The sequence below is a fragment of the Pseudorca crassidens genome, chromosome 11, assembly GCF_039906515.1.
Source record: "Pseudorca crassidens isolate mPseCra1 chromosome 11, mPseCra1.hap1, whole genome shotgun sequence".
Classification (NCBI taxonomy): domain Eukaryota; kingdom Metazoa; phylum Chordata; class Mammalia; order Artiodactyla; family Delphinidae; genus Pseudorca; species Pseudorca crassidens.
In genome coordinates this window covers 15,401,473-15,416,749 of record NC_090306.1, presented here as the reverse complement: position 1 = coordinate 15,416,749, position 15,277 = coordinate 15,401,473, and the positions used below count along the sequence as shown (strand labels likewise).

General features: G+C 35.0%; 1 protein-coding gene across 2 annotated transcripts in view; it reads right to left on the bottom strand.

Annotated features, from left to right (window-relative positions):
* Positions 1–15,277, bottom strand: part of AEBP2 (AE binding protein 2) — a 57,060-nt gene that overhangs the window by 24,886 nt on the left and 16,897 nt on the right. For both annotated transcript variants that reach the window (XM_067695836.1, XM_067695837.1), the window contains exons 2-3: positions 11,090–11,297; positions 5,481–5,588 (exon numbers count right to left, since the gene is read on the bottom strand). In XM_067695836.1, the coding sequence (XP_067551937.1) occupies positions 5,481–5,588; positions 11,090–11,297 (316 nt within the window). The remainder of the gene's footprint in view (positions 1–5,480; positions 5,589–11,089; positions 11,298–15,277) is intronic.

The following is a 15,277-nucleotide window of genomic DNA, read 5'->3' as shown; positions in this document are numbered from 1 at the left end:
TTTCTGCAAGTTGAAATTTTTCAAAATTAAAAGTTTAAAAAATCTGTGTTTTAGAAAAAGTACCATAAAAAGTCAAGAAAAAGGTCAAAATGGGGAAAATATTTAATTCCTATCACAGGAGGGAAATTTTTTCCTACTTTATAAAAAAGAATAATGAGCTCAAAAAGGATTTCCATTCTAAAAATACAAAATAATTAATACAGAGGAAAAATGATGTGAATACATAGAAAAGTATTTATACTGTATTTACACTGTATGTGTCTGCACTGTATATAAGTAGAAATGTGTTACCATATACCGGCAGATTGGTAAAGATAGAATAACAAGCCTCAAGGTTGTTGAGAAACAGGCACTATATTATACCCTGCTGGTTAGAATACAAATTGGTACGTTTTTCTGTAGGGGGAATAATACCTTTCAAAAGCAAGCCTAGACATATACCCTTTGACTGAACAAAATAGCTTCTAGGAATTTATATTAGCTCACAAAAGTAGTTTATAAAAATGTGTTAACTGATTATATTGTGGAAAACTGGACCAACAAAATCCATCAAGGAATGATTAAATAAAATATGGTAAACTATTACATAGAAAGATCACACAACCACTAAAAAGTTAATTTATTGACATGAAATGATGTCCAATACAAAACTAAAATGGTAGGCTAGGGAATTCCTGGTCCAGAAACTAAAATACAGCAAGTCAAGCAACATGACCCCCCCAAAAAAAAGGTACAATACACGTAGGTGCAAAATGATCCCACTTATTTCTTTGCTCTGTACATATATGTTAAGAAGTCAAACATCATAGATAGTTAGATTATAGCTCCACTACCTTCTTATTTAAGCTTGTCAATGTCAAATTGTTTAATATGAAGCAAGCATAACCTTTATAACACACTTATTTCCATGTGACAGAGTGGAGGAAGAAGAGCGAGTCTACTAGGAACTAAGGAAAAGCTTTGCTGGCTGTGAACTCCCAACATCTGTCGTAGCCAGGCAACACTAGGCACTATACTAGCCCTTCCTTTCCCTATCCCTCCATCCCTTTTATTTATTCAGGCTTCATTCTAAAGAATTAACAACTTTAAATGTTTTCAGTAAAGACAGTGTGTATTTTAAAAAATTTCTCTTCAAGATGATTCTATCAATTATCCCACACACAAACCATCCAACCACAAAGCAGCCACACCGATGCTGTTTAAGATATGAACACAACTGAACTCTCTGTCAAGTGCTTGAAGCCTATGGTAAAAATAAAAGACAAAAAATACAATGCAAACTCCTTATAATAATCAGATTCCAGACTAGAAGGTAATAAGAGATAAGAACAGTAATGCAAAGAAAACATTTTGCAACCAATTACTTTTATACTTAATTTCTAGAGAGTCCAAGCTCACTAGTCAGAAATTTTTTTTACATATTTTCAAATTGCCACCATATAGTATCGCTAAATATATGAAACTACATGTGATTCCCTAAATAGTCCACTCATTCTTTAATGCTTCCTTTTCTTTCTTTCAAAAGTACATATTTCTGTAATTAGTGGTGAGTTGCACAAACCTGTGAATACACTAAAAACTACTTAATTATACACTTGGTAAGTTTTATGATATGTAAATTTTTATTTTTATTTTTTTTGCGGTACGCGGGCCTCTCACTGCTGTGGTCTCTCCCGTCGCGGAGCACAGGCTCCGGACGCGCAGGCTCAGCGGCCATGGCTCACGGGCCCAGCGGCCATGGCTCACAGGCCCAGCCGCTCCACGGCATGTGGGATCTTCCTGGACTGGGGCACGAACCCGTGTCCCCTGTATCGGCAGGCGGACTCTCAACCACTGCGCCACGAGGGAAGCCCCTGTAAATTATATTACACACACACACACACACACACACACACTTCTGAAATGACCTCCCTATTACCATGAGACAAAACTCTTAGCTCTGTTACGATCCTCCTCATCTTCATATACTGAGGGTTGGCAAAGAATTTTTAAATAGAATGTAAGAAGCACTAACCATAAAAGTGATAAATTAGATTTCATTAAAACTAAAAACTGTTCTTCAAAAGATCTCATTAGGAAAGGTGAGAAGGATAACCAAAGACAGACTGGAAGAAGGCATTTACAATATACATATCTGACAAAGGACTTGTAACCAAAATATATACAAAACTTTATATAATAATAAAAGACAAATCATTCAATAAAATAATAGAGAAGGGCTTGAATAGGCACTTCATCCAAAAAAGGAAATTCAAATAGCCAAAAGCCCATGAAAATGTGTGCAACATATCATTACTCACCAGGGAAATACAAATTAAAGCCACAATGGGATACCCCTACACAGACACCAGAATGGCTAAAATTAACAAGATGGCAAATACCAAACTACAGAGCAACTAAAACTCTCATTCACTGCTGGTGGTAATGTAAAGTGATATGACCAATCTGAAAAAGAGTTTGTAGTTGCTAAAGCTAAATATGCCGTATTCTATGACCCAGTAATTCCACTCCTAACGATACAACGAAGAGAAATGAAATGAGTACATGTGTGCCATCAGAAGACATGTAGACAGTGTGTTTAGGACAGCTTGATTAATAACAGCCAAAGACTAGAAAACCATGAGCAGAAGAATGGATAAACTATCGTTTATTGGACACTGGAATGCTACACAGCAGTTTTTTTTAATGACTGATACCTACAAGGACAAATCTCACCGCTATTTTGTTGAGTGAAAAAAAGCCAGACACAAAAGTTCATACAACTAAGCCAGGATGATAGAAATCGTAACATGGCCTGGGGAAAGGAGTAGAGGATGGAGGGGGATAGACTGGGAAGGGACACTGAGTATTTTTACTGAAAATATTCTTCATCAGAATGGTAGTTACACAGGTGCATACAAACATACGAAACAAACCTGTAAAGTGCTGAACACTTAAGTGTACTTTAAATACTTTATTGTACATTATATCATGTTACAACTAAAAAAATTTTTTTCAAAGGGACTTGCCTCAAGCATCATCACCTCATCACCTCCTCTCTATAGCCAACTCCCACTCACCTCCTACTACTGTTTTCCAGCCCCATTCATCACTAATTCATGTTTCCAGAGAACCTTTTGAAGGTCACTATAGTGACCTATAGTGACATTTCACTACTTAAATCTACTTATATCTGTATAAACCTAAAGATGTAAGTTCCCTGATGAGCAGAGGCCTGCCTTTCCTACTCACCTTGCTTCCCAAATGCCTAGCACGTTGCCATGTACTACAGACATCAAAAAATGTTTTTTTGATTCAAATGGTTCCTATGATTTATAGAACAATGCCTCACTAAATCACACTCCTTAACTTCTGCCTTTTAAAGACATTTTCTTCCCCCCTCTCCAATGGGAATCTTCTCTAGTTTCTAAAAAGAGATCTGGGGGGGGGAATCCATTTGTACAAGCTGTGAAATTAACCTGAACATCATAATCGACCAGCAACAGAATTGCTGCCTTAAAGAAAAATATATGGAAATAAAACGAGAAATGAAATGATTCTTTTACTTTAACAACAATAATCTCTTACATTTACTAGCTATATACTGTACAACTCTATGAGGTAACTATTATTACCAGTTATGTGTTAGATGGGAAGTTCAAAAAACTGTCCCAGGTCACGTACTTCAGGGCCAGGATCTGTAGTATGACTATAGGGAAGACTAGGGGGTTAACATTATAGGACCCACATGCCAACAGAAGGCTCCATGAGACTATTTTAAAAAGAACAAAAGAAAAGAAATCCAAATGGTTAAACATATGAAAAGATGCCCTACTTCATCAATAATAAAGGAAAAGCAAGACTACATCAGGGGAGCGAATTCCCTAACGGTCCAGTGGTTAGGACCTGGCACTTCCACTGAATGGGCCTGGGTTTTGATCCCTGATCAGGAAACTAAGATCCTGAAAGCTATGAGGCGCGGCCAAAAAATAAAAATAAAAAACTACATCAGGATGCAATTTCTCATCTATTAGATGGGCAAAAACACAAAAGTTTGACAACACCCTCTTAGCAAAGCTGTGAAGAAGGCAGACACTCTAACATTGCTGATGAGGACACAACCCCTAGAGAGGGCAGTTTGGCAGTATTTATCAAAATTACCAATGCTTATATAGCCTTTGATCCAACCACTCACATTATTTTGGGAATTTCTCCTACATATACAATTACACATGTACAAGATGACATATGTTCAAAGATTTATCACTGCAGTACTATTTGCAACAGGAAAAGACTAAAAACAACCCAAGTATCTATACAAGTTTGCTTAAATAAACTGCTACAGCAACAAAATGGAATACTGTAAAACTGTTTAAAAAGAGAATATTGTCTATGAACAGATATGAAAAGATCTCTACTAGAAAGTATGTTACAAAAGCAAGGTACACATACATACAATAAAAATGTTAATAACGGGAAATTTGGTATAGGACATACAGTAACTCTGCAATCTTTGTAATATTTCTATAAATCTAAAACTGCTCTAAAATAAAAAGCTTATAAAAAATAAGATACAGACAGTATATAGTTTATTAGATTTTGTGTAAAAGGAAGGAGAATGATCTTATATATGTATCTGCTTGTAGTTTCATAAAGAATTCACTACTAAGAACAATGGTTATATATTCAGGGGAGCGAAAATAAGGAACAAGAAAGGGAGCAAGATTTCTCAATTAAATGTTTTCTTTATAATTTTTTAAATTGTTAATGATTGTCTTTTCCAAAAAAATTAAGTAATTTTTAAAAAAATAACTCTACAAGAATAATCTCCTTCTCTAACGAAACCCAAGGGAAGTTTCTGGCACAGTATTTATATACCAGCAGATACTGTGTTAACTTATGAAACTTCTTTAAATACAAACTTTTAACCTCTATGGTATACACTTTCCATAATTACAAACCAAAATATTTTAACTTTTAATGAGGATAAAAGGAAAAATGGTCTTTACAGAAAATTGCTCTTTGTACAGATTTCCCCAAATACATCTATTTGACTCGGTAATTTATGACTGAGCTCAGTAGCATGACCTCAAAACTGAGTGAAAAGAATCAAATCCCTTCATGTTCTACAATTTCATTTTTTCATATAATAATCAGTACTGTTTGCTAATAAAAAGGTTCAAACCTATGACAGTGAGAAAATATAATTAGAGCACGAGGTATTAACCACAACCAAGCAATTTTAAAGACATACATTCAAGTCACTGATCTGCACACTAGCTGTTTTCAAGACCCTACCTTCACAGTGACTTTTTTCTGGTCTTCAAATTTTTAAAAATTAGATTAAATTATCTTTACCTTCATCTATTTTATAAATTCCATGCATCTATGGGAATGTTAAAACAAATGGTTCTTTAAAAAACTTTTAGAACGGCAAAAGTATGCCCATTAAAAAACGTGTTAACTTGAAGTGAAGAAAAAACTCACATACACTTACTTACCTTAAAAGGTTTGTCTCCACTGTGTGTCAGCATATGCCTCTGTAACCAACTCTGACTGGTTGACGGAGTGTTATATACTTTACAACCTTTCCATAAGCAAACAAATACCTGTTAAAAGAAGAGCCATAATTGTTTTCATCACTTATTTCAACAAGGACTTTTATTCCTTGTAAATTCAAATAAACATGTTGGAAGTCTTCAATTCACAGAGACATTTATTGTACAAGTCAATCAAAATGCTTACTGTAGATAAACTTCCTGAACTTCCAGAATGAGAGGCATAGTTTTAACCCTTCCCCATTAAGGCTGCTGTCCATTCCCTCAATAAGGAACTGATACACCAATCCCAAAGTGCCATTCAGAAGGAAATATACAAAATATTAACAATATAGCCCTAGGAACTAGAACCATGGACCATTATTTACATTTTTTGTATTTACTGCATGAGGGAACAAGCACGTATTAATTGTAAATATCAGAAATATATTAAGGTATAAAGAAACAATGAAAATAAATCAAAACAGTCAATTGGTGGACACTCATTCAAAGAATGAGTAAACAAATTATCCAATTACAGTCTTTCTGCTCTTGATTTCCTATTCTCAAATGTATACTAACACTACTTATGTTTATATTGTTCTACTTATTAAAAATGATTTCCAATTATCTTGCTTATGAAGCAAAATCTAATATAGAATGTTAAAATTAATATAGCTGCAAAAGCAGTGTCATGAGATACTTCTATCATCATAATAGATCCACATTCTTGGGTTCAGGCAACCGAGTGTGACTGGGTTAACAACTAACAACATAATCTTTTTCCTACCATTGAGGTATCAATTTTTTGACCGATTCTACTTTTATCAAACTGAACACTGAAAACTGCTCCCCATCATCAGTAAAAGAAGTACGAATCTACTGTAACCGCTACCTTCAAAAACCATATATAGGCTCTGTTCTTTTCTAAGGTTATAACAATTATAGATAGAGCCACACTCTGAAGATTATAATGTACTGCATATAGAACAGAACAAAGCTACACACAGGACTGAGGAAACAATCATTAAACAGTAAGTGTAAAATAAAATTTTTTATAAGTCTAGAAAAACAGTCTAAAGTAAATGAGATCAATTTTTACTCAAAATCATTTTACAAGACAACACTGCTGCTGCTGTTTGATACGCTTAAAGAATGTTAGCGCACATCTCGATTCTACAACAGATTTGCTGGTTTCTTTTAGTTAAGCAGATATTGTAAGTCATAACATTTCCTCCTTGGTACTTAAAATTCCTGACCCTAATACATGTTTATAAAATTATTCCTAAAGTTACCAGAATTAAAAGCTACTTTTTAAATGAATGTAGACAAAATTTTCTTTAGGTAAACTGTAAAACCCACTGCAAAGTAATACAATGCAACCTGTAAAAGTCTAACAAGCATGCATAAGGAAAATTCCATTACTATTAGTAAAGTGAGATCAGTCAGATATACTCAAATACAGAGCCAGTAAGCAGCATAATTTACATGCTCAAAGGGAGCGAAAGAAAGCCTACTTTTACTAATTAGATTCCTTCTGCAGTAAAATGATACAAAAAGATTTTATATTAAAGAAGAGAGACACAATCTAAAGTCAGGAAGGGGTTTGAATGGATGATCTCATGGTTCCTTTAAGCTCTTAGGAAAAAACTAGCTCAGTTTTTCACAAAATGTGAACATGTAAAAGGGAAGCAAATGTCTTTGATATTTATTTTGTCTCAAATCAGTCTGCTCTTTCAAGATCTGTCTAAAATGAAGGCTATAATTTTGTATCCCATAATTTTTAGCCACATTAAATGTGCTAACATTTTCAATTTCCTCTGTTAAAAGGTATTTAATAAACAGAGGACAAAATATTCGATAAACTGTCCAAATACAAGAATAAAATATTTCTCATTTCTTGCAAAAGATATGACCAACTTCATGTTGTGTTCAGGAGATACCAGATTGGCAATCAAAACACAAAGTAACCTCCTAAGATTGATTCCACTTCCTAGCAGCATTCGGATTTAACCATGAGAGTCTAAAAATATCATTTTAAATAACATAGAGGTAACTCATTCGAGTCTTTGAATAATAATATCCTATTATCGCCCCTCCTCAAAATCTCCCTCTGGCCCTCTTCCCTCAAACACACCAAAGAACATATACAAAAGTGAACTTAATAAAATGACACATGTAAAATCACCCCTGCAACAAGAAACAAACAGATTTCTTTCTGGCAACTGCTTTTAAAGTAAGAAATAGTTAAGACAGAAAAAAAACAGAACACTAATGGATCTTACGGAACCACTGAAATCCTACAAGATTAAGTTCCCTGCCTACCAAGACTTACGTGTATATTAAGAGGACACAGGGGTTTGAAATTTGATTAGTAAAACAGCTCAGCCTCGTTCCTGAAATCCAGTCATGCACAGAAGTACGAGCCGAAGAACACAATTCTATTTTACTTAACAAAAAAGGTTAAATTTTTCTTGCTTTTTATTTTTTTTTTTATAAATTTATTTATTTATGTTTGGCTGCGTTGGGTCTTCATTGCTGCGTGCGGGCTTTCTCTAATTGCGGTGAGCAGGGGCTACTCTTCGTTGCGGTGCGCAGGCTTCTCATTGCTGTGGCTTCTCTTGTTGCAGAGCACGGGCTCTAGGCACATGGGCTCAGTAGTTGTGGCACACAGGCTTAGTTGCTCCCCGGGATGTGGGATCTTCCCGGACCGGGGCTCGAACCTGTGTCTCCTACACTGGCAGCCAGATTCTTAACCACTGCGCCACCAGGGAAGTCCCTGTTTTTATTTTTTAAATACAAGAAAGTACTCTCATGATTCTTTTTTAAAAAGGTATATTCATAAAAGGTGTTTAAATGGTAAGTTCCTTTAATGTAGAATTAAGTATCCACCCACTTTGAAAGGGTCAGGAAAACCTAAACTCCACCTGATTTCATCCTTCAAATATAAAGTCCACATGACATGGCAACACAAACAGCTTACTGGAAAGTAAAGAAGTTTCTAAGCTGTTATATGACAGTTTTGTTTTTCCCAGGGCAAAGATTAGAGTGGGATGAGAAAAAGAACAGGAATTAATATAGTATTTAGATCTTACTAACTTACTGCTTCAGAAAAACTGTCATCTTTCAGTAATTAGAAACATAAAATCCTGCAGAATTACCAATAATTTACTCATTTGTTTCTGTTCTATTATGACAGTTTAACACTTGGAGTAGAAAGAAGAGAAATAAAAATTCTTTAAAAATGTCATCAAAATCAGCTGTTTTCCACTATACATGAGGTATCTAGAAGAGTCAATTTTATAGAGACAGAAAATAGAATAGTGGTTACCAGGGGTTAGCGGAAGAGACGATTAGGGAGTTATTGTCTAATAGGTACAGATTTCAGTTTGGGATAATGAAAAAGTTCCAGAGAATGACAGTAGTGATGACTGCACAACAATGTGATGTACTTAATGCCACTGAACTGTACATTTAAAAACAATTAAAATGATTTCTTTTTAATTTCCCTTCCAAGAGGTCGTTTTAAAAAAAAATGTTCCAACCAACAACTACTCTATTGTAGATGAGATCGGGCGCGTTCAGGGTGGTACGGCTGTAGACACAACTATTCTATTTTAAAGCACAAACTAGATCAAGATTTCCTGTCTTATCTAGCAGTATCAAGTTTTCAAATTCTCATTCACACTTTCATTCTGAAAGCTTAAGTCTAGATATCAAAGACTGATATGTAGAAATAAATGGAAACTATTTTCTTCATTAAGCTGATTCTTTACGTTTGTAGTTTAGCAACTAATGTCCTTCAAAGATCAGGACATCTTTCTGAAGTCAATAGCATTACTCTTAAAATTAGCCAGAAAATCTTATTATTTGTAATAAAGTAATTTTATGAATAAGCATTCAAGAAATGACATGGGGGAGGGGGTTTCCATTTCAGCAAGTTTATAGTTACTGTAGAAACACCACAACTTCATGCCTAGCTCTGTAATATCAGTAAGACACGCGCAGGTGCAGCGATTACATGATACATTCAGACTGTTAACTCCATTTTTTCTTCAAATCTGTAAAAGGCAGAAAACATTCTCCTAAAGGCTGTGTGCCAACTCAACTTGTAGGATCAAGACTTAGAAATGTGAAATTCTCCCATACTCCTAAGAGGTCGCCTACATAGCTTGGGATCCTATATGCAGTTGCGAAGTCAAGTGACTAAAAAGCATCATGCCATGGTTCATCATGCCATGGTTCATCATGCCATGGTTCATCATGCCATGGTTCATCATGCCATGGACTACCTTAGTGATATATACCCAGTGACAACAAGCACTGGCTCACAAAAGGCAACTCTGTAATGACCAAGAAACCAACTTGGTTAAGACAGTTTCACTAAAAATCTGAGATATACATATGGGGGAAATAAAGACTGTTACCAACGGAGCTTAACCACTGAGCTGGGTGGGTTACGCAGTGAAAATACCATATGATGGGCACAGTTCATTAATACACACTTTGGTGTCTACCCAGACCCCATATACATTAAATCTAATAATATGACAAATGTTTACTTATCAAGTAACTAAAAGATTGCTGAAACATTATAACATATTGTGATAACAGCAAATATCTCTTAAAAGAAATTTCAAATGCAACACCATTGGTAAAAACCTGAGGAGTGCCTGTTACGGTTGCATGTTTAAAAAAAAAAGATCAGTAATACAATCTAAATATCAATACCATGGAAACAGTTACCCACTTATTTAAACCAAGAAGATTTTAACCATTTTAGTATCAGTATATCTCAAAAGTGATGGCACACTGACAGGCAATGTGTGGCCTAATAAATTATCTGTACTTACAATGTGACATTAATTTCTGGAAAACATACTAAGTATGGTTAACCAAGACATAAACCTAGATGAAGTTGAAAAAAATTATAATATTATCAATTTTATAAATATTTTGGTCCATTACACTGTGCCTCACCTAATCTGCTTTAGCTCTTTATTTACTATTCAATAAAAAGTATATGAACTGACACAACTAAATGGATTCCTGAAAGAATACAGGTCAATACTAAGCCAGCTCTGACAAGACTTGGGAAAGATGATCAATTATCACAAATAATGAGTACAGATTGCCATTTAACAGGACTGTTTATACTAATCCTCATACCAATAGCTTCTCTAGTTAATTTCAGCATCAGGGATAACTTAAGACCACTCTAACAACAGAAATCCCAAACAGTGCCAATTCCTAAATGTCCTCAACTCAAAACATCAGAAGCTTGAAATACATAGTATTCATTTACAATACTCCCACTGTATTGTAGAAAGTCTAATTTCTTCAAAGTAATATACCTAAGAGCAAATTAAAATCCAACACATAATATGTTCTATTTAATTTGATTCCATCAAATGTGGGAAGTAAATAAAAGGGGAAAAAAAAACATTTGAAAAAAATAAACCCTGTGTAAAAGCAATCCCAAATTACTTTGGAAAAAAAAAGCCTAACTAGCAATTATAAATTAATAAAACTAATGAAAACAGGGAGTGAAAAAAAGAAATGACAAAACCAACCCCTCCTCGCTGACCATCTACATGTATGGAACGGATGTGATCTGCCAGATCTGGACTAGAGTTGAAGGAAGCCTGGCACTGGTCCCAACAACAATTATAGGCAATATTTTTGCTTGAAGAAGTAGTGCTTCCTTGTCCATTCATCATTGCTGGAGTTGAACGCCCACTGGAAATTGTGCTGTCTACATCCATTATAGTACTGCTTATGCTACAAAAGAAGAAAAAAGGCTGTGTTATTCCTAGAAATTCACTAACATGAATATGATCTTATAAATAATTAAGATTACCACTTGACATTCTGCCCCATAAAGCATACTAACCATATTTTCCATTAGAAAACAACACTGCTTTAAAATTATTTAGTTTCAAATAATTATTCTCTGAAACTAAATTTCAAATAAATATTATTTGCAATAAAGTGCAAATCAAGGTAAGAAAAGCTAGTTCCTCAAAACCAGATGCGGGATAATTTGAGCAACTTTTGGCAGACATGAAGTCCCCAACACCATACCCTACAGAAAATAAACCAAACCACCCCCCCCCCCCCCCACACACACACACACACACAGCTCTTCACATTTCATCCCTTCCACAGTTCTAAGAGGCATGATAAAGTAATAGATTCCAACTGCAAATAATTCAGAATCAAAAGATTATCTTTACAGTTCTGCAAATCACTTGTTGATCTGAAATCTTTTCTTCTATTCACTAATCTGAGAATACAACTGCTATCACATCCTACCTCTTTCCATCTCAAAGAAGTTGGGAAATTTTGCTGTATTTTCCCTTCTTAATAACAGGCAGAAGAGAGAAATCTGAATGCAATAAAAGTTTCTCTGATTTTACCCAAGTCTAAATAAGAAGTACTTTCCTGGCCCTCATTTTTTTTTTAAACTCCTTTGCACCAAAAAGACTGAAAATGCCAATCAATCCCTTTAACTTTTTATTTACTAAACAAAGTATTACATGTTAGTAATTCTTTTATTTACTAAAAAATTATTACATTAGTAATAAATAAAATTGAGTAATTTTGAATGTTCAAAATTTCACATCATAATAAAATGTAATACTTTGCCTTCATCTTAAAAGCAATTCATTTTCTAATTCTTTTTTCAATATCTTCTCCATAGAGAAATTACATGGACATGGGATCAATCACAGAAGGACCAACAGTAAGAATGCTTCAGACTAAATCCATTAAAAGCTATATAACTGCTTGTAATTTAAGTACCAGTAAATTATAAAACTGATACTAACTTTTAAGGGGTATGCTTCCCCCCTACCCCCAAGCTTTTATTATAGAAAATTTCAAAAACACAGAAAAATATATCTAAACCTGAACTCAGATACAGACAACAAGCTAGTGGTTACCAGTAGAGAGGCAGGAGGTGGAGAGGAGCGAGACAGGGGCAGGGGATTACGAGGTGCCAACTACTATACATAACATAAATAAGCTAGGATAAACAAGGATATATTGTACAACACAGGAAATATTGCCAATATTTTATAATAACTAGTAAATGGAATATAACCTTTAAAAGTTGTGAATCACTATGCTGTACACCTGAAAATGTATATAATATTGTACCATCAACTATATCTTAATAAAAATAATTAAATCTGAACTCAACAATTAACACTTCGTGCTGTTTTTTGTTTTCTCGTTTTTGGGTTTTTTTTGGCCATGCTGCGTGGCATGCGGGATCTTAGCTCCCCAACCAGGGATCGAACCCTCACCCGCTGCATTGGAAGTGCAGAGTGTTAACCACCGGACCACCAGGAAAGTCCCTGTCCTGTTTGCTATATTGCTATAATTTGTTTTTCTCAATCATCTGCAGGTTGCAAACATAATACTTCAACCACAATTATTTCAGCACATGTCTTCTAAAAACAAGAACATTCACCTGTAACCACTACAACCTTATTTGTTCACACCCAAGAATTAAACTGAACTTTTTAAATAAGCTTAATAATGACTTGTGTCTAACATCAAATGCACCCATTTTACAAAGATAACGAAAATGTTTTTGTAGGATGTTTCAGATGTGAAAAATGTCTCAGATTTCCCTTTGAAGGATATTCACATATTTAAGTCCATCTGGCTAACTATCTACCAGTCAATACATAGATTCTAAATTGCAACTTTAAAACTTCATTCTAAAACTCTGTAATCTCAAGAAAACTCTCCAATGTGAATCAATTCTTGAATACCTGAAAATCTACTTATATACTGTTTGTTTTTGCAGGAATAAACTGTAAGTACGGTATATACTGAAACACAAGTTTTTACTTGAGCACTAGAAATTTCAAGTCTCATGAGGCCTTTATCTGCCAAATGGTTACCTATTTTCCTTATCACTTGCTTCATATATTCTAAAACACTTCAACTGTAAAGTTCATACTTTCGTAAACCATACTAATTAACTCCAAAGGCAAACAAAATATTAACAATTTTAAGTGCAATACTGTCTACATGCAGTATTATTCACTTGAAAAATAGTACTTCATGTGGATATGGATCCTCATAAAAGGAGAACATAATGCAGGTGTTAAAGGACATGAACTTTGTCCACCATTGGCAACAAGCTGCAAATGCAATGGCAGAGGAGATAAAGGGCAGGTACCCTACCCTGGAAGACGCAAGAGACACTTCACAATTGGGCAGCATCCCCACAGAGCCTCCCAGAGCCCAGCAGGGCAAACTGGAGTCCTGCCTTATGATCCCTTCTTGACTCCTCCAACTTCTAGAAAGTGCCTAATCCTAAACCTCCAGGCTACCTTTTGGCCCCAGATCCATGCCGGAATCAGTGGTTCTATCCAGTCTTAAGACTGATAAAGGCAACAGTCCTGATGCAGGAGAGCACAGGAGACGAGTTACAAGCAATTTCTGATTTTTGACAGGGCCCTGAGATAGATAAAGATTTCATAGAAAGTCCTTCTTCCTATAATAGTAGGATAACAAGATGCTCAGAACTAAAAGGTGACATTCCACCTGACCTTGTGTCTAGGTTCAAGCATATATTAAGATTGTTCATTCAGTTAGTTCTCCTTCCCAATGAACTTACTGATTCTGTAAAATGTGAACAAAAGCAGCCTGGTATTTTTAAGAAAACCTAAGCCAGAAAAAGCACTCACTCTATTCAGATAGTTTCAATAATTTAAAGCAGTGCTGTTCAAACTAATATGTGTACGAACATCTGTGATCTTATTAATCGCAGATTCTGATCCGGTGGTTTGGGGGTAAGACTTGACATACTGTATTTTTAGCAAGAGCCTACTTGTTGATGCTGCTGCTACAACATTTTAATTAGCAAGACTCTAAAAGATCTCTTTCATTATTATTACCCAACTGAAACTGACCAGACTATCTAAGGAATTGTCTCATATTGTAGAATAGTAAGCTAAAGCAACCACGTGTGTGCATGTACACGTACACATACACACACACACACACACACACACACACACGATGACAGAAAACCCGTAAGTTTAAAAAAAACAGAAAACCACACACACATTGTTAGAGATTCCTACGCAATATTTAGGGAAGGATGTAAGACATTTTTAACATAACAACGTTCCCTTTTTCCTCTTTTCCATGGGCCTTGTTAAGAAACTATCTGGCAGAGCAAACCCTAACGTCTAGAGTAACTACATGGATTTTATGAAAATGGTTTCCCTTGAGAATTCAAGGGCCAGTTCACACATACATACAAGAATAGCCCTTTTCTGATAACTCAAATTACTTCCAAGCAAAACATATGTTTGGTGGATGTGACCACTGTCAATAGGGCTATCAACACTGACAAGATCAGCTTGCTAAATGACAAGATACAGGAGCAGAGGAAGCAAAACATGGATGCTATCTTATGATAGAGAAGGAAGAGACCACGGTCTTGATGTAGCAGTAAAAAAGTTTGCTGACATGGCTTCAGATTCCACACTGCAAATAATCTTAAAAAAACTATCACTTGTCAAGTTTTGGTATATTATCAAATAGCCACACAATTATCTTAAAAAGTATATTAAAATACTCCTTCCTTTTCCAACTAAATATCTGCACGAGGCCAGATTTTCTTCATATGGCTCAACCAACTCAATTCATTGCACCAGGCTGAATGCAGAAGCAGGTATGAGAAACTAGTTGTTAAGCCAAACATTAAATATAAAACAATGTCACTCTTCTAT